General features: G+C 41.1%; 1 protein-coding gene across 1 annotated transcript in view; it reads right to left on the bottom strand.

Moving 5' to 3' along the window:
- LOC134209786 (inactive dipeptidyl peptidase 10-like) overlaps positions 1-22984 on the bottom strand; it is a 289540-nt gene extending 266556 nt beyond the window's left edge. Inside the window, exon 1 of the mRNA XM_062685818.1 lies at positions 22447-22984. Within this exon, the coding sequence (XP_062541802.1) occupies positions 22447-22476 (30 nt within the window). The 5' untranslated portion in view covers positions 22477-22984. The remainder of the gene's footprint in view (positions 1-22446) is intronic.
- Positions 22985-24983: the final 1999 nt, after the last annotated feature.

Genomic DNA, 24983 nt, shown 5'->3' with positions numbered 1-24983 from the left:
GCTCTTTCTTACAAGGGTAGCATTGGCGTGCTGAACGCCTATTAGGATACGCGGCCGAACATCTCGATAAGACTGCACAGGCACTCCCTTCAAGTAGTAATAGTCGGTTTGCAATTGCTCCATGTTGAGCGTTTGACAAGGCAGTTGCAGCTCCTTCACAGTCCGGACATCATCGAAATGAAAACGTTTCCCCTTCAATCCGGACATTTCAAATTGCACACTACGTGACTCATCCTCTGAACGGTGCAAACCCCCAGTCCATTTGAGGCAGAGCGGGTGGCGCTCACCGGAAAGATTCAATTCCTTCGCTAGCTCTTCGTCCATGAATGTTTTGGAGGATCCGTCATCTAGAAAGGCGTAGCATTGTACAACGATTCCGCTTCCGTAAACTAGGACCGGAATATATCGAAACAAAATGGAGCTTGAACTTGACTGATGTGTGTTACTGTACTGCACGTCCCGCCAAGGCTTCACAGTCGCCGACGTCTCTGCATTTAGTTCCTTATGTAACAGGGGGTGATGTTTGTAGGTACATCCGTTTACTCCACATTCTTTCGATTCACATCCTCCTTTGTGTTGCTTCAGACATTTCCTACAACCTCGAGCTTCGCGAATCGCTGCCCACTTTCCATCATATGAGAGTTCCTGAAACCTTTTGCATTTTGCAAGAGAAACGCAAACACCTCTGCAGACGATACATTGCGACTCTTTTCTCTTCACTCCAGTTGATTTCGGTGAGCTGCGCCACGAACCTTGTTGATCCTCATTTCTCCAAGTTTTGTGTTGCTCAGTGTGAGTGTTCAAGAAAACTTTTGGTCTTCTGTGTGCCTCCTGATGCACTTCCTGACTTTTGACTGGCTCGGCTACCAAACAAGCATCTTCAGCCATGCCGTAAATCCATTTGCTGAAGGCCGCCAAGTTGACCTTCCGCAGACATCTAGTATGGCGCGCCCATTCCAGCTTGGTTGAAGCTGGAAGCTTGGCGATTAGATCACTTAGTAGAGACGAATCGCGCATCAGTTCTTTCTGACCGCAGGCATCAATTGTTGCTTCAAGATTTTGTACCGCTAACGCGAAGTCTATCATCTTGTTGATTGAGTCTGGTTTCAGCGGAGGCATTCCGAGTATTTTGTTCTTCAGCGACTGGATTACAAAGCGTGGCTGCCCAAATCTCAGCTTGAGAGCATCCATTGCTCTATTAACCGTAGACGGATGGAGCAGGAAGCTTTTCACAGCAGCGAATGCATCTCCCTTGAGGCAGTTCCTTAGACGAATCATATTTTCATCACTGGTGTAGCCGCACATCCAGGACGTGCTTTCGTAAGTGGAAAGAAAATAGGCCATTCTTCCGGATTCCCAGTGAAAATAGGAAGATCTCTTGCAACAACTTGACGAGCCGCGAGTTGATTACGAGACAGGCCACAGGTTAACTGGTTGCTGCGCGTAACGATTCTCCTCTGATGGCTTTCTAGATCAATCCTGGGTGTTGACCGTCGTATTGGTTTGAAATTCCTGGTGTTGGCTCGCGGATCTGCCTCCTCTTCCTCTTCTGTGGCTTCAGTTCTGCCTTCTTCTTCTTCTTCTGAATCTTCGGTGCTTGAGTACTCGTAGCTTGAGTCCGTACTATCGTCCTCATCTGGATCAACTCCGTCTCGCAGCCAACCCTTCACCTTCGAATCACCGTCAACTGCATCGTTATCTATGTCCTTGACTTCGTCATCTTCAAGATTCGCAAGCTCCTGCAGTACGCTGTATTGTTTTTCGATAAGCTTCCTCTTGTCGTCCAACAGTGTCCGCTCAGCCTCCAGTTGTTGCAGTTCTAGTTGTGCCCTTGACGATTTCTTCGATGTAGCCGACTTCACTGATTGTGCCTTAGAGGGCTTTGCCGGTAACAGAACTGTTGCTTGCTGCTGATTCTGCTGTTTTTCCGCCAGATCTCGCTGCTTCTTCTTCGTCCCAACGTTCGATACATTTTCCTTCAAATCCTTTGATTTCTTCTTCTCTTCTTCTTCTTTTGCTAGCTTCAACACTTGTCGTTTTAGAGTCTTCTCGCACTTCACACACCGCCACGGTTTGTTCTTGATTTGATCATCCACGCCCACGCAATTATAATGGTGCCAACTATCACAGGCGTCACACTGCACCATTTGACTGTCGTCGGCCGATTTACAGGTTCGACAGTTGTAACCGACCGATTGCTGCTCTTTCGTTCGCGAATTCTGACCTTTACGCTCTCGTGTGCGCGACGATTTACTCTTAATTGAGGGACCTTTTGCAGGGTTTGAGAAGGGGTTCTTTCTTAGGGGTTCGACAGGGGGGTCTTCTTGCGCTCCTAACAAATTATTAGCTAAGCTCTTACCTGGATCGGCTTGAGTGCCGTCTGCGATACCTGGATCTGACATCCTCCCTTGGTAAAACGAATTCAGAATTTGTTACTTGCGTAACGCGGTAACAAGAAAGACGACTTATATTTCCGAATTCGTTGCGACCTTTTTTATTCAAAGTGAAGTTTGGCCGTTTTAAATTCCTGCATGGTATACGTAGATAAGTTTAAGGCATGTTTTTTACTGTTTGTACTCAATTTCTTACGTTTTAGTGCATTTGTGTCTTCTTTTAGTTTAGCACCATTTACTGCATTCAGCCTATTCACTCAAACCTAGTCATATTATACTTGCATGAATAATTATTACTTAAGGTATTCTATTGTTTCTCACCTTTTCCCAATCAACCGTACTGCTTCGTATTTCTTCTCTCCGTACTAATTATAGGTTAAGTGTACTCATAGAATCTAGATTGAATTAATGTTTTAGCCATAAGCCAGATTTGTATGTAAGTATAGAATAGTAAATTTTACCTTCGATTCGAAATTGCATTAAGTTTTAATAAATTTAGGATTATAGGTATAAGATCAAATTATAATTCTGATTCGAGCTATCTCACCAACTGCACGTTTTAATAACCACTCATTGCGTTTCCCTCTACCTACATCTATCTGTTGTTGTTTTGGTTTGTCCCCTTTATCCCGATTTGCCTGCTATTGCCAAGCAATTGTGCTATATGGGCTCGCAAGCAGATGTTAAGGTGAATCGATACCGAGGGACTTCGACGACAATATTTGTTATTTATATTCATAGCAAGTTTCGCCGTTGAATGCAATTCGTTGCGAACAAATCGGGTAGAGACAAGTACATACATAAAAATAGGTGATAATGTTGTATGTGTATTGCGCATAAACATACATTCAAACACACACACATACCGACATCTTCTCCATTCGTCAAACTGAGTCAATAAGTTTATAACACTGTAAGTCCCATTCTCCCTCAAAAAAGTTCATCTTTGGGGCGAAAATAGTGATTTCACGTACACATAGTATTCGAGAAGGCACAACCAGCCCTCCCCTAGCTATTGCAGATCCAATTGAAAACCGAACTGAGCTCTCGTGACAATCGCATTTTCCCCCATTTCCGGATGTCGCAACTGCATCGCGAGTGGTGCGCATGATAGCGCACGACTATGGCATAGATGCGCACTACTCGTGATGCAGCTGCTACATTCGGAAATGTAAGAAAATGCGATTGTCGCGAGACCTTAGTTCGATTTTCAACTGGATCTACAAACTTACAAGAATTCCTTGGGGACCCATTCCTTCAATCCAATGAAATTATTCAACAAAAGATACTCAGAGAAATTACCGTCTTGATTTCAATCATATATCACTACTCATCACAATTGAAGGTCAAGATAACTTGGGGATTCCACTTACCCCATTCCGCTAGGATAAGTGGAAAAATAACTTCTAAATTTCTAATATATTTTTATAAATTTCTAGCGACTAAAATGGTATGAATTACCGCACAGCTGGTGCAAATTGGACTGTTTTTAAGAGCCCATAATTATTTAATGCATTTAGATCAGAGGTTCCCAAACTTTTTGGATATGCGACCCACCTAGTAGAATCCCATATTGCTTGCGACCCAGGTAAAAATGCCTTTATTTTTAGAAAGTAAATAAAATTGAATTTGCGTTAGATTGCTGAGATTATGGTAATTGTTTCATACTCCTTCATTATGCATATTTGCCAAAATCTCAGTAATTTTATATTGTATTCGGAATAGATTTAAACTGGATTTGTTGGGTTTGTATTGGATTGAATTTGAATTGGATTTGGATTCGATTTATATTCGATTTGGAGTTGGCTTTGGATCTAATTTCAATTGGAATTGGATTAGAATTAGATTGAATTTGGATTGTTTTTGGATTGGATTTGTATTAGATTTGGATTGGATTAAGATTGGATTTAAATTTTGAGTAAATTTGGAATGGATTTGGATTGGATTTACATTCGATTTGGATTTCGATTTGGATTGAATTTGAATTGGATTTGGAAGGATTTGGGTTAGATTTGGATTAAATTAGGATCAGATTTGGATTGAGAATAAATTTGGAATGGATTTGGATTTGGGATGGAATTGGATTTAGATTGAATTTGGAATGGATTTTGATTTGGATTAAAATTGAATTTGATTTACATTCGATTTGGATTTAGATTAAATTTGGAACGGATTTGGATTAGATTGATTGTCGATTTGGAATGATTTTGATTGGATTAAAGTTGATTTGAATTGGATTTACATCCGATTTGGATATGTATTTGGATTGAATTTGAATTTGATTTAGTTTTGGATTGGTTTTGAAATGAATTTCGATTGGACTTGGATTGGATTTGAATTGGATATGGATTGGATATGGATTGGATTTGGATCGGATTTAGAATGGATTTGGATTGGATTAAGGTTGGATTTGGGTTGTATTTGGATTGTAGTGGGACAATATTTGGATTGGAGTTGAGTAAGATTTTGATTGTATTGTATTTGCAAAAATCTCTGCAACTTTTTTATTCTTTTTCTGAGTGTTTGCCTCTGTCTAGCATTCATAATTCCATCCTTTTTGGGTAACGGATTTGGATTGTAGTTGGATTTAATTTGAGTTAGATTTTGATTGTACTGTATTTGCAAAAATCGCTGCAATTTTCCATTCTATTTCTGAGTGGAGGCATACATAACTCCAGCATTCAAAACTTCATCTTTCTCGGATAACGAAAAAAGGCCACTGACTTCGTAAAATTGGTTGTTCTTTAGTCACCAATTAATTCCATAGATCCATATCTAACTCTTTGAATAGATTTGTGGAACAAAATAGGATTAAATGTATGAATCAAAATTAGTCTTTCGCGACCCACCAATAATCGATCAACGACCCCCCTTGGGGTTGCGACCCACAGTTTAGGAACCCATGATTTAGATCGTTTAAATTGCTTTTTTCAATAATTTGAACATAAATTATCGATTTTTCGTTTTCCACTACCCCCAGTGTACACTGCCGACACTCGCATAACCCATGCTGTTTTTTTGCATAGGTACTGAGATAATAGCCGTTGAAGTTCCAAATCGCGTCTTCTATATAAAACTTTTAAAAAATCTAATAAATAGAAACATCATCGGATTTTTTTCAGCGGCTAAATGGTTCATCATTCGATAGTTTACCGTAAACCGATTTAGTATGATTGAAACATTGTTTAGTTTTGTGCAATCAGGCCATGTTAATTATTAATGGGACTGTTATGCGGGTACTTTCAATATGATACGCATAAGATTTGGATTTTTTTTTCACTCAAAGGCATACAAAATCGAAATTTTTATAATAATTTATTGAAGTACATTAGAAATGAATACTTTTCATTAGTAGGAGCAGTATAATAAGTAGGAGCAGTATAATAAATATACCAAAAAGCGAGACAGTGGTGAGGGGAGGTAGGTTCTAAAAATCTCAAGAAGTTGTAGACGTCATATATAGAAAGGTCGAAATGATGCAAATATAAAGAATAAGTGTCCAAATTAGACCTGTGAACCGATCAAAATTCATTCGGCGGAAGCGCTTAGACCATTTTCAGCCAGCGGAGGCGGCGTCACGACGTTGGTAATCGTTCCTCCAGGAATTCCTCCAGAAGTTCCTCCAGGAATTTCTTCGGAAGTTCCTCCAGGAATTCCTCCGGAAGTTCCTCCAGGAATTCCTCCGGAAGTTCCTCCAGGAATTCCTCCGGAAGTTCCTCCAGGAATTCCTCCGGAAATTCCTCCAGGAATTCCTCCGGAAGTTCCTCCAGGAATTCCTCCGGAAGTTCCTCCAGGAATTCCTCCGGAAGTTCCTCCAGGAATTCCTCCGGAAGTTCCTCCAGGAATTCCTCCGAAGTTCCTCCAGGAATTCCTCCGGAAGTTCCTCCAGGAATTCCTCCGGAAGTTCCTCCAGGAATTCCTCCGGAAGTTCCTCCAGGAATTCCTCCGGAAGTTCCTCCAGGAATTCCTCCGGAAGTTCCTCCAGGAATTCCTCCGGAAGTTCCTCCAGGAATTCCTCCGGAAGTTCCTCCAGGAATTCCTCCGGAAGTTCCTCCGGAAGTTCCTCCAGGAATTCCTCCGGAAGTTCCTCCAGGAATTCCTCCGGAAGTTCCTCCAGGAATTCCTCCGGAAGTTCCTCCAGGAATTCCTTCGGAAGTTCCTCCAGGAATTTCTCCGGAGGTTCTTCCAGGAGTTCGAAAGTTCCTCCAGGAATTCCTTTGAAAGTGCCTCCAGCAATTCCTTCGAAAGTTCCTCCAGGAATTCCTTCAAAAGTTCCTCCAGGAATTCCTTCGAAAGTTTCTCAAGGAATTCCTCCGGAAGTTTCTCCAGGAATTCCTCCGGAAGTTTCTCCGGAAGATCCTCCAGGAATTCCTCCGGAAGTTCCTCCAGGAATTCCTCCGGAAGTTCCTCCAGGAATTCCTCCGGAAGTTCCTCCAGGAATTCCTCCGGAAGTTCCTCCAGGAATTCCTCCGGAAGTTCCTCCAGGCGGCGTCACGACGTTGGTAATCGTTCCTCCAGGAATTCCTCCAGAAGTTCCTCCAGGAATTTCTTCGGAAGTTCCTCCAGGAATTCCTCCGGAAGTTCCTCCAGGAATTCCTCCGGAAGTTCCTCCAGGAATTCCTCCGGAAGTTCCTCCAGGAATTCCTCCGGAAGTTCCTCCAGGAATTCCTCCGGAAGTTCCTCCAGGAATTCCTCCGGAAGTTTCTCCAGGAATTCCTCCGGAAGTTCCTCCGGAAGTTCCTCCAGGAATTCCTCCGGAAGTTCCTCCAGGAATTCCTCCGGAAGTTCCTCCAGGAATTCCTGAAGTTCCTCCAGGGATTCCTCCGGACATTCCTCCAGGAATTTCTCCGAAAATTCCTCCAGGAATTCCTCTGGAAGTTCCTCCAGGAAATTCCTCCAGGAGTTCCTCTGAAAGTATTTCCAGAAATTCCTCCAAGATTTCCTCCAGAAGTTTGTTCTGAAATTCCTCCTAAAGTTCATTTAGAAATTGCTCCGGAATTTCCTCCAGGATTTTTTTTTCCACTAGGAGCTACTCTAGAAATTCACATCAGAATTTAATTAGATTTTTTCCACAGATACAAGAATTTTCCATAAATTACTTCGCTCTACTGAAATTCTATTTTTTTAAATCCTTCTGAAATTCACATGGAATTCATTTAAGCTCACCTTCCATCCAGCTCCCGAGAGTTCTACCGGAGATTTCTTCAGAAATTACTCTAGATTTTTCCTCCAAAATTCTTTCAATAATTCTACTCGATAAAGTTTTACATTTTTTTGGAAGTTCCTTCACTTTTTTGTACATTCCTGAAAGAGTTTTTTCAGAAATTCCACCAAGTAATTCCTTCAGAAGTTTCTACAAAAATTCTTCCGAAAATTTCTCCAAAAACATCTCTAGAAATTTCTCTTCGAATCCACCCGGAAATTTCTCAAGAAATTATTTAAGGAAATACACCCACGGGAACTTTTCCAGAAACGATTGAATGCTTTTGGTGATAGCAGTCTTAATAAATAGCAAATGTGTTTTTGCTCCTAGATCCGACTAACCGGTCACAAAAAAAAAACGTATTTGGTACTTATTAAAACTGCTATCGCCGAAAAACTTCAATCTTAATATCAAAAATCACCCAGCACTGGCGGAGACAGAGGTGGGGCACCACACGATGCAATCACACTATTGTTTTCATGGGCTATTGTTCTTGCGCCAAGTGGTGCCCCACCAAATAACAATAGCTGGCTCCGCCAGTGTCACCCAGCAAACTAGAAATTCTCCTAAAAATTCTCCCCTATCTTTCTTCCACGAGATCCTCCACGAGTTTGTTCAAATCCTATTCACGGTTGCGTTTGAGAAGCTAGTGGTAGATAGAAGTGGGTTACGCCGGAAACTGGGTGACTTGATACATTGAATTGCTCTGATCAAAGCAGTACTCGTCATCTTCTAACTCACATACCACTTTGTTTCTAGAAAGTCGACTATGAATTAGTCCTACAAAGGGTTTTCAATCTGTATTTCTCGATGCCACTTGATATTCTATTGAGACTTCATTAGCTACGAATTCACATTTTTTTAATATTCTTGAAAAAATACGTGACAGTCGCATATAGAACTGCTATCGATTACGCGGCTTTGCCTATTCAGATTTCAATGTGATCGTGCTCATAAAATGAGTTCGTTTTAAATACCTAATATTCTGGCTATAACTCTTACGGTCATTTTCAATACAGCATCGTCAAGTGCAAATTGTTCCTATAAATCGGTTAAGGATAAATGACCATAGAATGAGTGAGTTTTTGAAACGCATATTTGTTAACAGAAAACAATGAAACAGGATTCCCCGTCCTATACAACTTGTTGTGAGTAAATATGTTAAGACTAAGAGTCCTAGCAATTTTTTAAATGTATTTTTCGATAAAAATGTGTCTCTGGGTCTCCTAAAAAAGTTTTTTTGTATAGTATATTGGCCAAAGTCCAGAGTCCGATCAGCCCAATTTTTAATGGAACACAATGAGACAGGATTCCCCGTCGAACGCAATTATTGCCGATTTGCAGGGTTAATGGATTAATGGAAACAGCTTGAAAATTTTTTGAGACTTTTCACGGCTTTTCTGCGTAAAAATGTATTTTGACCATAGCTTCTGATCCCATCAACACAGTTTTCAATAGGAAGCAATAAGACATGAATCCTAGCCGAATGCAACTTGTGGCTAGCAAATCGGTTGAGGATAAGTAGCAAAAAAGGGACCTAGACTTTTCCATTCGTTTTTGCATTGAGAAAATGTATTTTGACAAGAAGCAATAAAACACGGTCGAGCAGATCGGTTAATGATAAGTGCCTTAAAAGTAAGCTAGACTTCGGTACATGTATTTTTATAAAAAAAAAAATTTTAGCCATAACATCCAATCCCATAGTTCGATCTGGACAATTTTCAATAGGAAACAATGAGACAGGATTCCTCGTCGAATGCAACTTGTTGCGAGTAAATCGGTTAAATATAAGTGCCTGAAAAATGAGCTAGACTTTTTTACTCGTTTTTGTCTAAAGAAAACGTATTTTGGCCATAATTTTTGAGCCCATAGTCCGATCTGACCAATTTTCAATAGGAAACAATGGGACAGGATTCCCAGTCGAATGCAACCTGTTGCGAGTAAATCGGTTAAGAGTAAGTGCCAAAAAAGTGAGCTAGAGTTTTTGCACTGGCGTGGTGGACCTCTTTTCCCGGAAACTCGTGCGACCAAAATGTAAAACCAAGTCAATTCTTCAATTAGTGGTAGTAGTGTAGGGGACAAGCCCTTCGCAAGAGGTGGGTTGTTCAGGTCTCCGCCTAGGAGGCCGGAGGCAATAGTTGGCAGCTCAGTGCGCAGCGCCAGCGTGGGTCACTTAACCATCTCTCAGGCTACGCCGGTAGAAGTTATGGACGGCCCATGGCTTGTGAGGGCGATGAACCGCAACGCGATGGGCTTTCGGCCTTCGAGGTGGCGACGGAACAGCTGGACGCCATCATCGACTTTACGTTATCGAAGCATAATATCAGTAAGGACCTCGAGAGGAGCTTGCTGAAACTTCGAAAGTCGATGTTGGACGGTGGTAAGGGGTCACGACAGGCTGAGAGCTCTCAGCCGCCCCAGACCAGGGGAATAGAGGGGGATGACGCCTCCTGGACCCTGGTCAAGAACACAAGGAAACCGAAGACGTCAAGGGCCGAAGCGCCGGCCCATGCGAATGAGGGTAGCAAGAAGTCTAGGGTAGGCGCCAATCGCTCCAGGGGCGATGCCCTAGTCATCAAGACGGACGAGGCTAAGTACTCGGACGTCTTGAAGGCGATGAGGAGTGACGTCAAGCTCGGTGAACTCGGCGCCGACGTACGTCGAACAAGACGTACCCGGATGGGCGAGATGATCCTCGAGCTGAAGCGGGGCGTCTCGCAAAAGGGCGCTGCCTACAAGAAGTTGGCGGAGGAAGTCCTAGGCGAGACGGTCAAGGTGAGGGCACTCACGACGGAGGTGAATCTAAGGGTTAAAGACCTGGACGAGATCACCGAGGTCGAAGAGCTCGTCACGGCACTGCGGCGACAGTGTGAAGTGGAGACGCCCACCGCAGCCGTTCGGCTACGGAAAGGTCCGGCAGGGACGCAGGTAGCATTGGTTCGGCTATCTGCAGCGGACGCCTCCAAGGTAGTCAAGTTAGAGAGCGTCAAGGTGGGATGGTTGGTGTGCCCTGTGTACGAGCAACCCGAAGTTTGCTTCAAGTGCCTGGAACCAGGGCACAAGCAATGGGACTGCAAAGGCCCTGATAGAAGCAATCTCTGCCGACGCTGCGGATTGGAGGGACATAAGGCACAATGCTGCACGAACCCTCCCAATTGTTTGATTTGTTCCAGCAAAGCTGTGAACAGCAATCAGCCCATGGGGGGTTAGAAGTGCCCGGCGTTTAAGCGTGCTGCAAAATCACAGTGCAGGTAACGCAGCTGGCTTGCTCAGCCTTGCTTGAGTGTTTGGTGTGCGCAGGTTTAGAGGAAACGGCGGAACACGTGTTGTTCGTGTGCCCACGTTTTCGCGCAATGCGTGACCACATGCTTGCCACATGTGGTCTGGCCACTACTCCGGACAACCTAGTTCGGAGGATGTGTAAAGATTGGTTGGCTGGAACGCCGTTTTATCGGCTATCGTCCAAATCGTCTTGGAGCTACACAGAAATTGGCGCGTAGGCTCAAGGATGGCTAGTTCAGGCGCAAATAAGAGATGGTCCAAGGGATCGGAGTCGGCTTCATGGGTGGTGGTCATACCCTGTGGTCGAACTCGATCCTTTTATCGAACAAGTGGCACGATACCATGGTGTTCTTCTAAAAAAGCGAGTTACGATGTTCGGTGCTACAAGGACACGCATCTAACCTCGAGGGTGTCGTGTGCACTGGCCCCCCTTTGAAGCATTATTTCTGGTTGTACCGAAGGGACTATGGGCTTGGCGGCAATGGAAACGGTCTAGCGGGTCGGGGTATAGTCCTGCCTCCCTCGTTTGCTGTTGGAGGTGGTCCCTAACCCCGCACTTCCTGGACAACCCAGGATGTCTGTTGAGCAGATTCCCCCTCCATTGCTTAGGAAGAAAAAAAAACACACACACAGACATCACCTCAATTCGTCGAACTGAGTTTGATTTTGGAGCGAACATATAGCCTTTACGTACATTTAGTATACGAGAAAGGCAAAAATGTCGAGAACTACAAATGCAACACATGATTATCACGAATACAATTTTTTCCCGATTTTGTTGTCCAGTGTTAGCATATGAACTTGACTGAGTATATTAATTTACAATAGAAGCTTGATAGCAATGAACAGTAAAAATGCTCTTCCAAAACCAATTTACCTACTGCTGTAATAACCCTTGAATTGCCATCGGTGTGGTAAATTATTGTCAACGGCGGTGTGGCGCGGTGGCACACAGCGCTAATGAAACATATTGGGATTAAATATTCAACTGTAGAAACAGTGATAAACGCTCGGGGTTCTGCAAACACATTACCGTCTTCCAGCTTCGATTAATCACAAATCGTATTGAATCAAATGTATGTTCAGCAGCGAATGTAAAACTACCACTTTGTCAATGACAACAACATTGTCCTGTTTTGTAAATGTTGGGACAAACTCAACTCGCAACAAGCGTTTGTCAAACTGCAACAGAATAGGACAATAATCACCTGCCGCACATTAAGGAAATAAGTCGGTTTTCGATAATGTTTTCGGGTGAAAATGAATTAATTATTAAAGTTTAGACATAAACAAAACCATCTGTTGACATAAATTGTGTTTTACTTCTGAAATATATTAACAAACTATTGCAATTTGAAAAGTTCACCATATTTGTTGCAGATAAGATGGATCGCAACATTGTCTTTATCCTCTCACAGCAAAAAATATATTAATATGCCGCGACGTAACTTTGTACAACGTACTTGAAAAATCTACGTAAAAGTCAATTTGTTGTATTTTCACATCATATCGATGCTTTATTACACAATTGAACGTAAAATGAAACGGACAAAATTATTTTTTCGTTACGCTTAAAGTACGGAAAATTACCTTCGTAAACCGTTAATTTATTACACATAAAACGGTGCACATCATGCTTGTTGGAAATAAAATGCAATATTATCTATTCAGGTGTTTTATTACGTAGAATCGATGTAAGATTACCTAACGTCGCTGTAATCGTGCTCATGCCCTGTCTGAAACAATCTGACAGCCATATTGAGTTTTCGTGTTTCGGAGTTGTCGGTTGTTAGTTTTAGTATTCCGGTTTGATTGTTTTGAATATTTTATTATATAATTTGTGCAATAATTTCGAGACGAGAAAAAAGTGCGGTGTGTGAAAAGCAGTGGTTAGCTGATGTGATCACCGACTGTGGGAGATGAACTTCTCCGCACGGAAATCAAGGAGCGGGAGCAGCAATATTTTGGTTCGATTTTTTTCAATTTAACCGGAGGTAAGTTTCAGCGGGTAATTGAATTAAATATTAAATTGTACCTAAATTTCATTTGTTTCATTGCAATCGTTGCAGGATTTGACAAGGCCTTTCCACTAACGAGTTGTTCTGAGCGCTGAGAAACCGATCCAGAAAAGGAGTTCCACAAAAAATTGTTGCTGTCGTCGCGTAGCAAAGTTATTGGGAAATTTGTCTACCTCCAATTGGTAAGAAAAAGTGTTCCTAAATGTTCAGCCGTTTCCGAGAGGTGATTGAGTTCTTTCGCTAGTTTGATCTAAAGTAAAACAGAAACGATTGCTATTTAGTAAATGTTTACCCAGGGCTGCTTACCTACCATGAATTGAAAATTCAATGCAGGGCTGTTTACAAATAATAAAAAAAATATTTCCCTTTTTGAAAAATTGTGATACAAGTATTTAAAAATTTAAGGTTTTTTGAATTTGAATATTTTAATGATTCAAAAGTTTAAAAATTTTAATGTTAAAAAATTTTAAAATTCAAGAATTTAAAAATTTTAATTTTTTTTTAATTTTCAAATTTTAAAAGGTAATAATTGTAAAATTTGAAACTTCAAAATAAGAAAAAATAAATTAAGAAGTTTGAAAATTCAAAATATGAAAACCTAAAAATTTAAAAAATTACGGATTTAAAAATATTAATAATCGTAGTTCCTACGATTTTTTTCCTCCAGGAATTGATATGGAAGTTCCTTCAGAAATGAATTTGGAAGTTCCTCCAGGAATTTTCCAGGAATCTCCAGAATATCCTCCGGAAGTTCCTCAAGGGATTCTTACGGAAGTTCCTTAAGGAATTTAATCGGAAGTTCCTCCAGAAGTTCATCCAGGAATCACTCCAGGAGTTCCTTCGGAATTCTTCCGGAAGCTTCACCACGAATTCTTCCGGAAATCCCTCAATGAATTCTTCATTAAGTTCCTCCTGAAACTCCTCCGGAAATTTCTCCAAGAAGTCCGTCAGAATTGCCTACAGAAAATCCTTCGGGAATTTCTCTAAAAATTTTTCCGCAATATTCTCCATGAATTCCTCAGGAAGTTCCTCCAAGAATTCCTATGTTGGCTCCTCCAGGAATTTCTCCAGCAGTTTCCTCAAGAAGTTCCTACAAGAATTCCTGCGAAAGTTCCTCCCGGAATTTTTTCGGAAGGTTCTCCACGAATTTCTACGGAATTCCTCCAGAAATTCTTCAAGAAGCTTCTCCAGGAGTTCTTTTGGAAATTTCTCCATAAATTCTTCCGGGTGTCCCTCCAAGAACTCTTCTGGAATTCTGGAACCAGGAATTCTTGCGGAAGTTTCTCCACCAATTCCTTCGGAAGATCCTCCAGGAATTCTTCCAGAAGTGTCTCCAGGAATTACTCCGAAGTAACTACAGGAAGTACCTCCAGGTATTTTCCCGATAGTTCCTTTAGAAATTCCTCAGGAAGCTCCCCAGAATTTCCTCCGGAAGTTCCTCCAGGAATTTTTCCGGAAGTTCCTCCACAAATTCCTACAGGGATTCCTCCGGAATTTCCTCCAGAAGTTGCTTTGGAAATTCTTCCAGAAAGTGCTCCATGAATTCCTTCGGAAGTTTCTCCAGAAATTTCTCCGAATGATTCTCCATGAATTCTTAAGGAAGTTCCTCCAGGAATTCCTACACGTAGGTTCCTCCAGCAGTTTCTCTAAGAATTGCTCCAGAAGTTCTTCCAAGGATTCCTCCGGAACTTCATGCAAGGATTCTTACGGAAGTTTCTCCAGGAGTTCTATCGTAAATTTCTCCAGGAATTCCTTCGGAAATCCCTCCAAAAAATCTTAAGGATTTTCCTCCAAAAATTCAAATGGGAGTTCTTTATGGGATTCCTCCGGAAATTTCCCCAGGAATTCTATCGAAAGTTTCTTCATGACTTTCTCCAGAAATTCCTCCGGAAATTCCTCCAGGGGTTCCTTCCAAAGTTCCTAGAGGAATTGCTCCGCAAGTTTTTCCAGGAATTGCTTCGGATATTCCTCCAGGCATTGCCCTAGAACTTCCTCCAGGAATTTCTTCGAAAGTTCCTCAAGACGTTCCATCGGAAATTTCTCCTGAAATTCCTTCGATAGTTCCTCCAGGAATTCCATCGAAAGTTCCTCTAGGGATTCTATCGGAAGTTCCTCCAGGAATTCCTTTGAAAGTTCTTCCAGGAATTGCTTTGGTAGTTCTTCCACGAGTTCCTTCGGATGATTCTCTAGAAAATCCTATGAAAGTTCCTCCAGGAATTCATTCGGAAGATCCCCTGGCAAGCCATCAATTCTACTAGGAATGAATTTCTTCGAAAGTTCCTCCGGGAAATCCTCCGGGGATTCCTCCGAGAATTCCTCCGGAAGTTACTCCAGAATATCCTCCGGAAGTTTCTCCGGAAGTTCCTCTAGAAAATCCTATGAAAGTTCCTCTAGGATTTCATTCGGAAGATCCCCTGGGAAGTGATCAAGGAACTTCTCGAGGAATTGCGAAAATTACACTAGGAATGCCTCAAAAAGATCCTCAAGAAATTTCTTTGAAAGTTTCTCCGAGAAATCCTCCGGGGATTCCTCTGGAAATTCCTCCGGAAGTTCCTCCGAAAGTTCTTCCGGAAGTTCCTTCATAAGTTCCTCAGAAAGTTCCTCCAGAAATTCCTCCGTATGTTCCTCTGGAAGTTCCTCCGTATGTTCCTCTGGAAGTTCCTCCGGGAATTCCTCCGGAAGTTCTTCCGGGAATTCCTCCGGCAGTTACTCCGGGAATTCCTCCCGATGTTCTTACGGGAATTCCTCCGGAAGTTCCTCCGGAAGTTCCTCCGGGAATTCCTCCGGAAGTTCCTCCGGGAATTCCTCCGGAAGTTCCTCCGGGAATTCCTCCGGAAGTTCCTCCGGAAGTTCCTCAAGAAATTCCTCCGGAAGTTCTTCCGGGGTTCCCTCCGGAAGTTCCTCCGGGATTTGCTCCAAAAGTTCCTCCAGGATTTTTTTCGAAAGTTCCTCCGGGATTTCCTCCGGAAGTTCCTCTGAGATTTCCTGCGAAGTAATTCCTTGAGGAATTTCCAAAAGAGTTCCTGGAGGAACATTCGAAGGAATGCCTGGAGGAACTTCCGAAAGAACTTTCAAAGGAATTCCTGGAGGAACTTCCGAAAGAATTCCTGGAGGAAATTCCGAAGGAATTCCTGGAGGAACTTCCGGAAGAATTCCTGAAGGAACTTCTGAAGGAATTCCTGGAGGAACTTTCGAAGGAATTCCTGGATGAACTTCCGAAGGAATTCCTGGAGGAACCTCCGAAGGAATTCCTGGAGGAACTACCGAAGAAATTCCTGGAGGAACTACCGTAAAAGTTCCTGGAGGAAATTTCGAAGGAATTCCTGGAGGAACTTCCGGAGAAATTCCTGGAGGAACTTCCTAATGAACTCCTGGAGGAACTTCCGAAGGGATTCCTGGAGGAACTTCCGAAAGAACTTTCAAAGGAATTCCTGGAGGAACTTCCGAAAGAATTCCTGGAGGAACTTCCGAAGGAATTCCTGGAGGAACTTCCGAAAGAATTCCTGATGGAACTTTCGATAGATTTCCTGGAGGAACTTCCGAGGGAATTCCTAGAGGCACTACCGAAGGAATCCCTGGAAGAATTTTCGAAAGAATTCCTGGAGGAACTTCCAAAGGAATTCCTGAAGGAACTTCCGAAGGAATACCTGGAGGAACTTCCGGAGGAATTCTTGGAGGAACTTCCGGATGAATTCCTGGAGAACTTCCAGAAAAATTCCTGGAGGAACTTCTAGAAAACTCCCTGGAGGAGCTTCCGAAGGAATTCTTGAAGAAAGTTGCGAATGAATTCTTGGAGGAAGTTCTGATGGAACGTCCGAAAGCCTTTCTGTAAAAATTCTGAAAAAACTCACAGAGGAATTCCTGGAATAACTTCCGGAAGAATTCCTGGAAGATCTCTCAAAGGATTCTCTGGAGAAACTTGTAAAGGAATCCTGGGAGGAACTTTCGAAGGAATTCCTGGAGGAATTTTTCAACGAATTTCCTGGAGGCATTTTCGGAGGAATTCCTGGAGGGACTTCCGGAGGTATTCCTGGAGGAACTTCCGGAGGTATTCCTGGAGGAACTTCCGGAGGAATTCCTGGAGGAACTTCCGGAGGAATTCCTGGAGGAATTTCCAAAGGTATTCCTGGAGGAACTTCCGAAAGTATTTCTGGATGAATTTTCGGAAGGTATTCCTGGATGAGTTTTAGAAAGAATTCCTAGTGGAGCTTCCGAGGGAATTCTTGGAGGAACTTCCGGAAGAGTTCCTGGAGGAACTTCCGGATGAATTCACGGAGGAACTTCCAGAAAAATTCCCGGAGGAACTTACAGAAAAAATCCTGGAAGAGCTTCCGAAGGAAATCTTGAAGAAACTTGCGAATGAATTCTTGGAGGAAGTTCCTAAGGAAGTTCTGAAGGAACGTCCGAAAGCATTTCTGTAGAAATTCTGGAGAAACTCACAGAGGAATTCCTGGAATAACTTCCGGAAGAATTCCTGGAAGAACTTTCAAAGGATTTTCTGGAGAAACTTCTAAAGGATTCCCGGGAGGAACTTTCGAAAGAATTCATGGAGGAAATTTCAAAGGAATTCCTGGAGAAATTCTTGGAAGCACTTCCGAAGGAATTCCTGGAAAAACTTCCGAAGAATTTCCTGGAAGAACTTTCGAAAGAATTCCTGGAGGAGTTTCCGGAGGAATTCCTGGAGGAACTTCCGGAGGAATTTCTGGAGGAACTTCCGGAGGAATTTTTGGAGTAACTGACTTAGGACTTCCTGCAAGAACTTCGAAGGAACTTTCGGAAGAATTCCAGAAGGAACTTCCGAAGGTATTCCTGGACGAGCTTTCGAGGGAATTTCTGGAGGAACTTCCGGAGGAATTTCTGAAGGAACTTCCGGAGGAATTCCTGGTGGAATTTTCGAAGGTATTCCCGGAGGAATTTCTGGAGGAACTTCCGGAGGAATTTCTGGAGGAACTTCCGGAGGAATTCCTGGAGAAACTGACGTAGGATGTCGTCGAAGATCTTCGTAGGAACTTCCGGAAAAATTCCAGAAGGAACTTCCGAATTTATTTCTGGACGAGCTTCCGAAGGAAATGCTGGAGGAACTTCCGGAGGAATTCCAGGAGGAACTTCCGGAGGAATTACTGGAGGAACTTCCGGTGGAATTCCTGGAGGAAGTTCCTGAGGAATTCCTGGAGGAACTTCCAGAGGAATTCCTGGAAGAATTTCCTGAGGATTTACTGCAGGAAGTGCTGGAGGAACATCCGAAGACATTCTTGGAGGAGCTTATGGAGCAGCTCCTGGAGGAGCTTCTGGAGGAATTCCTGGAGGAGCTTCCGGAGGAATTCTTGAAGGATATTGTGAAGGAATTGGTGGATGCTCCGGAGGAATTGCTAGAAGAATTTTCAGAGGAATTCCTGGGAGAGTTTCCAATGGACTTCGTGGAGGTATTTGCACAGAAGTATCTGGAGGAATTTACTGACAAACTTCCGGACGAATTCCTAGAGGAACTTTCTGAAGTATTTTTGGAAAACCTTCTAAAGAGAATTTTGGAGGAATTTCCTAAGCAATTTCCGGAGGACTTCCAGAAAAAACTTTCGAGTAAATTCCATTGCCTACTTTGCCGATAACCAACAACGTGACGCCGCCGCGTCACCGCCGATAAAATATGGGTCATTCCGCGCCAAGTGACCGAGCACGCGCAATTAACCTATTAAAAAATAATGAAAAATGCCTAGCACATATTAATTTTGGTCCACTATTTTGAATAACCATATGACCATGGTGATTGAACCGCCCCTTCGACCAAAAACCCCTCCCTGTTTTTTGAGATTTTAAAAAACATGCTATTTTCAAATATCGATATCTTAGCCCCCGATAAAGCTACAAGAAACTTTAATACCAGTTTTCCGCTTGAAATTTGATGAAGTTTTTAGAAAAAATACTTTATATGCTGAGCAGTGTTGCCAACTATATTATTTTTCTCACAAAATAATAAAAAGCATTTTTCCCAAAATACGTATATTTTTTTCTTCGATTTCTCAACGGATTCGAGCTTAACAGACTTTTTCCTGTCGGAAACACTTATCGATACAAAGTAAAATGCGCCGTTGCTGAGATATGGCAGCTTTAGGAAATCTTATTTGGGTCATTCCGCGCCAAGTGACCGAGAAAAAGTGAACTTGCAGGTGAATACTATGAATTCCAACCAAATCAGGTGTATCTACTTACTTTGGGCCCACATTTCGAAAAAGCATTTGATCCGACCGTTTGAGCCGCCCCTCCGGCCAAACACTCCTCCCTGTTTTTGAAGATTTTTAAAATCATGCCATTTTCAATAATCGATATCTCCGCCCCTAATAAAGCTACAAAAAACGTCAGTACCAGTTTTCCGCTTGAAATTTTGTGAAGATTTTGCAAACAATATTTCAGATGCAAAGCAGTGTTGCCAACTACATTATTTTTCTAAAAAATCAATTAAACAAATCATTAAAAATCAAAAATTATCAAAATACGTATATTTTTTTTAAATTTCTCAGCGGATTTGAGTTTATCAGGCAATTTCCTGTCAAAAACACTTATCGACCCCCAGGGCAGTCGCGGGATAATCATTGATATGCCGCGAAAGACAACTTTTGATTCATACTTGAGTCCCTTTTTTGTCCTAAAAATGTATACCAGCTTTTAGATTTGAATCTTATAAGTAATGATTAGATTTGGAATACTAATAAACGAATGACTGAAGAACAACAAATTTTTAGAAATAGCCTTCTTTAGGTATCCAAAACAGGTGAAAATATGAATGCTGAACTGAGCTGGTTGTCGAAATCCATGTCCAATCCGAAAACAATATAAATTCAATTGAAAAATCTATTCGAAATCCAATCCGTATCTAAACCAAATTCAAACCAAAGCAAATCAAAATCCAGTCAAATCATATACAAATTCAATTCAAATCAAATCCAAATTCAATCTAAATCTAATCCAATCTAAATCCAATCAAAATCTGATCCAATTCAGATCCAAATCTAATCCAATCCAAAGCTGATCCAACCCCTATCCAAATTCAATCCAATAAAAAACTAATCCAAATCGTTTGAAATTCAATTCAAATCTAAATACAATCCAATCTAATACCAATCCAAATCCAATCAATGAAGGAATAAAAAGTAATTTATTATGATTTGCTCAATATAACTCACTTTTTATTAAATTTCTAAAACTCAATTCATTTTGCACCTTTGGCAAACAATATTGGATTCTGCTAGACCCACCTAGCATATTCAAAAAGTTTGGGAACCTCTGTACTAAGGAATTAAAGAAGATGGGGTTCGAAAATGTAGCGTGGTTTATGGGCCACCCCTTATTGATTATAAATTTATGTTCTGACATAATTATCAAAATTTTATTATCTTCAGACGAATTTCAGTGTTCAGAACGCTTAGTAAGGAACATGAAAAAATGCGTTGACACAAAAGGTATTTTGTGCTGCCCCAATCTTAAGAGGGGTAATCCCCTCCAACAAGAAATCGTACATAAAGTTCAAGGAAAAAAGAGTACAAAAGCGTGCGTGAAGGAGGAAACTGGTGCAGAAGCAGAAGCGTTTGGTTCTAGCGAATCGGACTGATATATTGCCCTCTTTAAGGATTTTTTTTTTACAAGATTGGATTTATCAAATTCGCCGAACATCGGCCGCCCGAATGCGTTTTAGCAGGAGCAGCAGGCACTCATACAGTATGTGTATGTGTAATCCACGAGTACTTCAAACTGATGTTTACGGGAGCAAAACTTGATCTCTCTTGAAACTTGAAGTTAATGGAATCAAAGCATTTCCCTCGTTTAAAGATCAATTGAAACTGAACCTTTGTAGCCCACCAGCAGAGCTAATTGAGCAAAATGTAGTCATGTAACTACTGTCCTAATGTTGGTTTGTCATTACAGCACCCAATTGAGTGCTTTAATGAAATTTATGCAACCCATTTGAGTTGCATAATGGTCATTAAATCACCCATTTCGTTGGTATGGAAAAGTAGGCCGTTTTATCAATCAAAGACGAACTGTAAACCAGGTATTATGAACAGGAATTGCAAAATAACTTTGAACCATTTAAACATATTTAGTGGAAATCTGGCATCACTGGCCTCAAAAGCATTATGTGCTGCAAAAATATGTTTTTTTTGGGAATTATTCGAATAAAACTAATAAAACTACATTATCATAATTGTTTACCTTTACAGAACGAATTAAACGATATGCTGAATGAAGACCTTCGATTATGCCTAACTAAAACCGTCATAACTCAGCAACTGCTCATTTTACTTTGTAACGATAGGTGTTCCTGACAGGAAATTGCCTGATAAACTCAAATCCGCTGAGAAATCAAAAAAATATTTATACGTATTTTGAGAAAAATGCTATTTTTTAACTTTTTTATAAAAATAATGTAGTTGGCAACACTGCTTTGCATCTGAAATATTTTTGTAAAATCTACACAAAATTTCAAGCGGAAAACTGGTACTAACGTTTTTGTAGCTTTATCAGGGGCGGAGATATCGATTATTGAAAATGGCATGTTTTTAAAAATCTTCAAAATAGGGAGGAGTGTTTGGCCGGAGGGGCGGCTCAAACGGTCGGATCAGATGCATTTTCGAAATGTAGGACCAAAGTAAGTAGATACACCTATTTTGGTTGGAATTCATAGTATTCACCTGCAAGTTTTCACTTTTTCTCGGTCACTTGGCGCGGAATGACCCATATAATACATAAATAATGCAAAAATATATAGTGAATTAAATGAATCGAATAAAATATATATTTATATCTTTAAAAAAATTATAATTTAACTTTAAAATTGAATATTAATAATTAAAAATTAAAAATGATTAATTAAAAATATTTATAAAAAAAATATTGATAATTTTAAATTAAAAGTTCAAGTATTTGTGGATACAATAAAATTCGTTTTGAATAAATAATATTCGAAATTGTTGCATCTGAAAATGTATTTTCGAACATGAAAGAAAAATCCGAATACCCCTAACCCCGCTGCCGAAAGCGGGATTCATCCTGACCTGTTTTTACGTCGTTTTTCAGTTACATCGCAAATATTACGTCGCAAATGAATTACACGGCTTTAATTTGAAAAAGAATTATCAATTACGTCAACTTTTGGTTACGTCAACATAATGTAATATAACATTATATTTACGACGGCGATGATGTGCATCAAATCTGATGTGATATTACTTTTTATTTTTTACTGTGTGCAGATGAGGACAAATAATTATCGCTATTCTCCTTTGTTGCTTGTTTTTTTGCATTTTTCTAGCAACAATTGAACTTCTTGATGTTCAGTAATAAAGGATATTTTCAAACAAATGCATTCATAAATAGATATGAATGAATTGTCGTGTTTCTTTTTATGACCGAAATATCATAGGACAGTAAAAAGGCATAAGACAGCAGAACCCAACCAAACATAAAATGCATGAGGAAGGGAATATAGAAAAACATTTTAACAATGAACAATATTATAAAGAACAATTGAAACAGAATGTAATTACTGTAGTCTTACCTCGTCGTCATAGTTGTCGGCTTCCGTCATTTTGCTGTCGGTTGGTGGTATCTAGTTGATTTCAAAATATTCCTCGATGCACGTTGACAATCAATCTTTTGATATCCGCTGCTGATTCACTCCGAACTGATCGGATCGATCGTCACAAATATTTACCTCCCCACAATTCACATTTCCACACGTCGTAGTAGCTCCCGGAAAACACTCACGTTTATCGAACTATTTACACACCCGAACAGCAATAACAAAGCTAAACCAAATTGCCTCCACTAAACTGATTTCCGACCGGCGAGAAAATCACGAAAAACTACTATTCCAAAATTAGTTACACAGTCGATCAACCGCACGCGGGTGGAGGATGCCCTTCATTGACCAACGACCAGCGGGACCACTGACTGGGGACTAACTAGTTGGAAACGGACTTGACCGACCTGTCACCGTTTTCTTCGTCCTCTGGAGCGCGAACGGCACGCATCGATATCGACAGCTTAATGTGTTTGGCTATTATAATGGTTTTGTTTGCATTTTCCGCTGGTCACTTTCCTATACCGAGAGCCTGGATAGCGAGAGACCACACGCAGACGATGCCGGTTGGTTGGCAGGTCGAAATCGGACCTCGCACAGCAGACACAGCAAGGGGGACACAATGACGACCGTATGCTTCTGGGAGCAGCGGCGCTTTTTCTTGGCTTCCACTCACTTGTTGTGCTTCCGTCGCTTTAACGAATTAGGTAAGAGCTTTCCAAGCATTTTGGCGTTGTTGATGTTGTTGCGCTCGATCAGTAGAAAAAGCAATCTCAAACTTCCGGATTTTTATCCTTCGTCTATCAACTTCACTCGAAATGTGTCCAAAAAGCTCAAACCGGTCGTTCGCTGGGGTGCATTGATGAAGATGTGGCGAGTCTTTTCATCTTCGTGGGATTAATGTCCCCAACAAATACGAAAGTATACTACTTTAATCAGATTTGGGCGATCCAATTTTAGACGAGAACAGTTGGGTGATTATGATGGCTGTAACGAAAAAGGAAAAGTAAAAATAGACATTTAGGCTATTATTAAAATTGTTTTTTAGGAGTTGCGGATTACTGTGCAGATTGTGGGATAATACGCGATACTAAACATTTATTTTTTGAAGTTATAATGTATTTAATTTATCAGTGAATGCGAATACTACACCAAATACAACATACTAACAGATGGAGGCGCATGGTGCATCAATTTGCTCGCAAAACTTCTGGTGCAAATTCTTCGCTTTTCAAACACTCCACTGACACCATAAATATCAAATTGAGAATCTTCTGGTGAGAGGTTTTACTAAAAAGTGGGAAATTTAAGCGAAAGCTGACTAATCTGTGCAAAATCCCAGCGGAACGAGTTTCCTTCCAAGCTTCTGTTTTTCTTCCGTTTATTTGAAAAGCTCATCTGCCATTTGGCGTAATCAATAAATAGATGTGCCACCCTTCATCTTCAATGCAATGGATTGCATTCATATTGCACAGCATCATTTTCTCGTTTACGAAAAGGCTTTATAACGATATGTTTTGCCTTTCTCGTATACTAAGTATACGGTAAAGGCTATATGATCGCTCCAAAAACAAACTTTTTATAGAAGGCCCGGAGACCCATAGTGTTATATACCAATCGACTCAGTTCGACGAATCGAGGTGATGTCTGTGTGTGTGTGTGTGTGTGTGTGTGTATGTGTGTGTGTGTGTGTGCGCAAAACTACTCAACAAAATGTCACTCATTTTTCGGGCACTTATCCTCATCCGATTTGCTCGCAATAAGTTGCATTCGACGCAGAATCCTGTCCCATTGTTTCCTATTTGAAATTGGCCAGATCGAACTATGGGATCGAGAGTTATGGCCAAAATACAAATTCATTTGAAAAAATCGCGTAAAAAATGTCACTCATTTTTCGGACACTTATCCTCAACTGATTTGCTCACAACAAGTTGCATTCGACGCAGAATCTTGTCCCATTGTTTCCTATTTGAAATTGGCCAGATCGGACTATGGGATCGAAAGTTATGGCCAAAATACAAAATCCTACGAAAAAATCGCGTAATAAATGTCACTCATTTTTCGGGCACTTATCCTCAACCGATTTGCTCGCAACAAGTTGCATTCGACGCAGAATCCTGTCCCATTGTTTCCTATTTGAAATTGGCCAGATCGGACTATGGGATCGAAAGTTATGGCCAAAATACAAAATCATACGAAAAAATCGCGTAAAAAATGTCACTCATTTTTCGGGCACTTATCCTCAACTGATTTGCTCGCAACAAGTTGCATTCGACGCAGAATCCTGTCCCATTGTTTCCTGTTTGAAATTGGCCAGATCGGACTATGGAATCAAAAGTTAAGGCAAAAATACAAATTCATACAAAAAAATCGCGTAAAAAATGTCACTCATTTTTCGGGCACTTATCCTCAACCGATTTGCTCGCAACAAGTTGCATTCGACGCAGAATCCTGTCCCATTGATTCCTGTTTGAAATTGGCCAGATCGGACTATGGGATCGAAAGTTATAGCC

The sequence above is a fragment of the Armigeres subalbatus genome, chromosome 2 (assembly GCF_024139115.2).
Source record: "Armigeres subalbatus isolate Guangzhou_Male chromosome 2, GZ_Asu_2, whole genome shotgun sequence".
NCBI lineage: Eukaryota > Metazoa > Arthropoda > Insecta > Diptera > Culicidae > Armigeres > Armigeres subalbatus.
The sequence above is the reverse complement of the archived record's forward strand: the minus strand, read 5'-3'. Positions and strand labels throughout refer to the sequence as shown.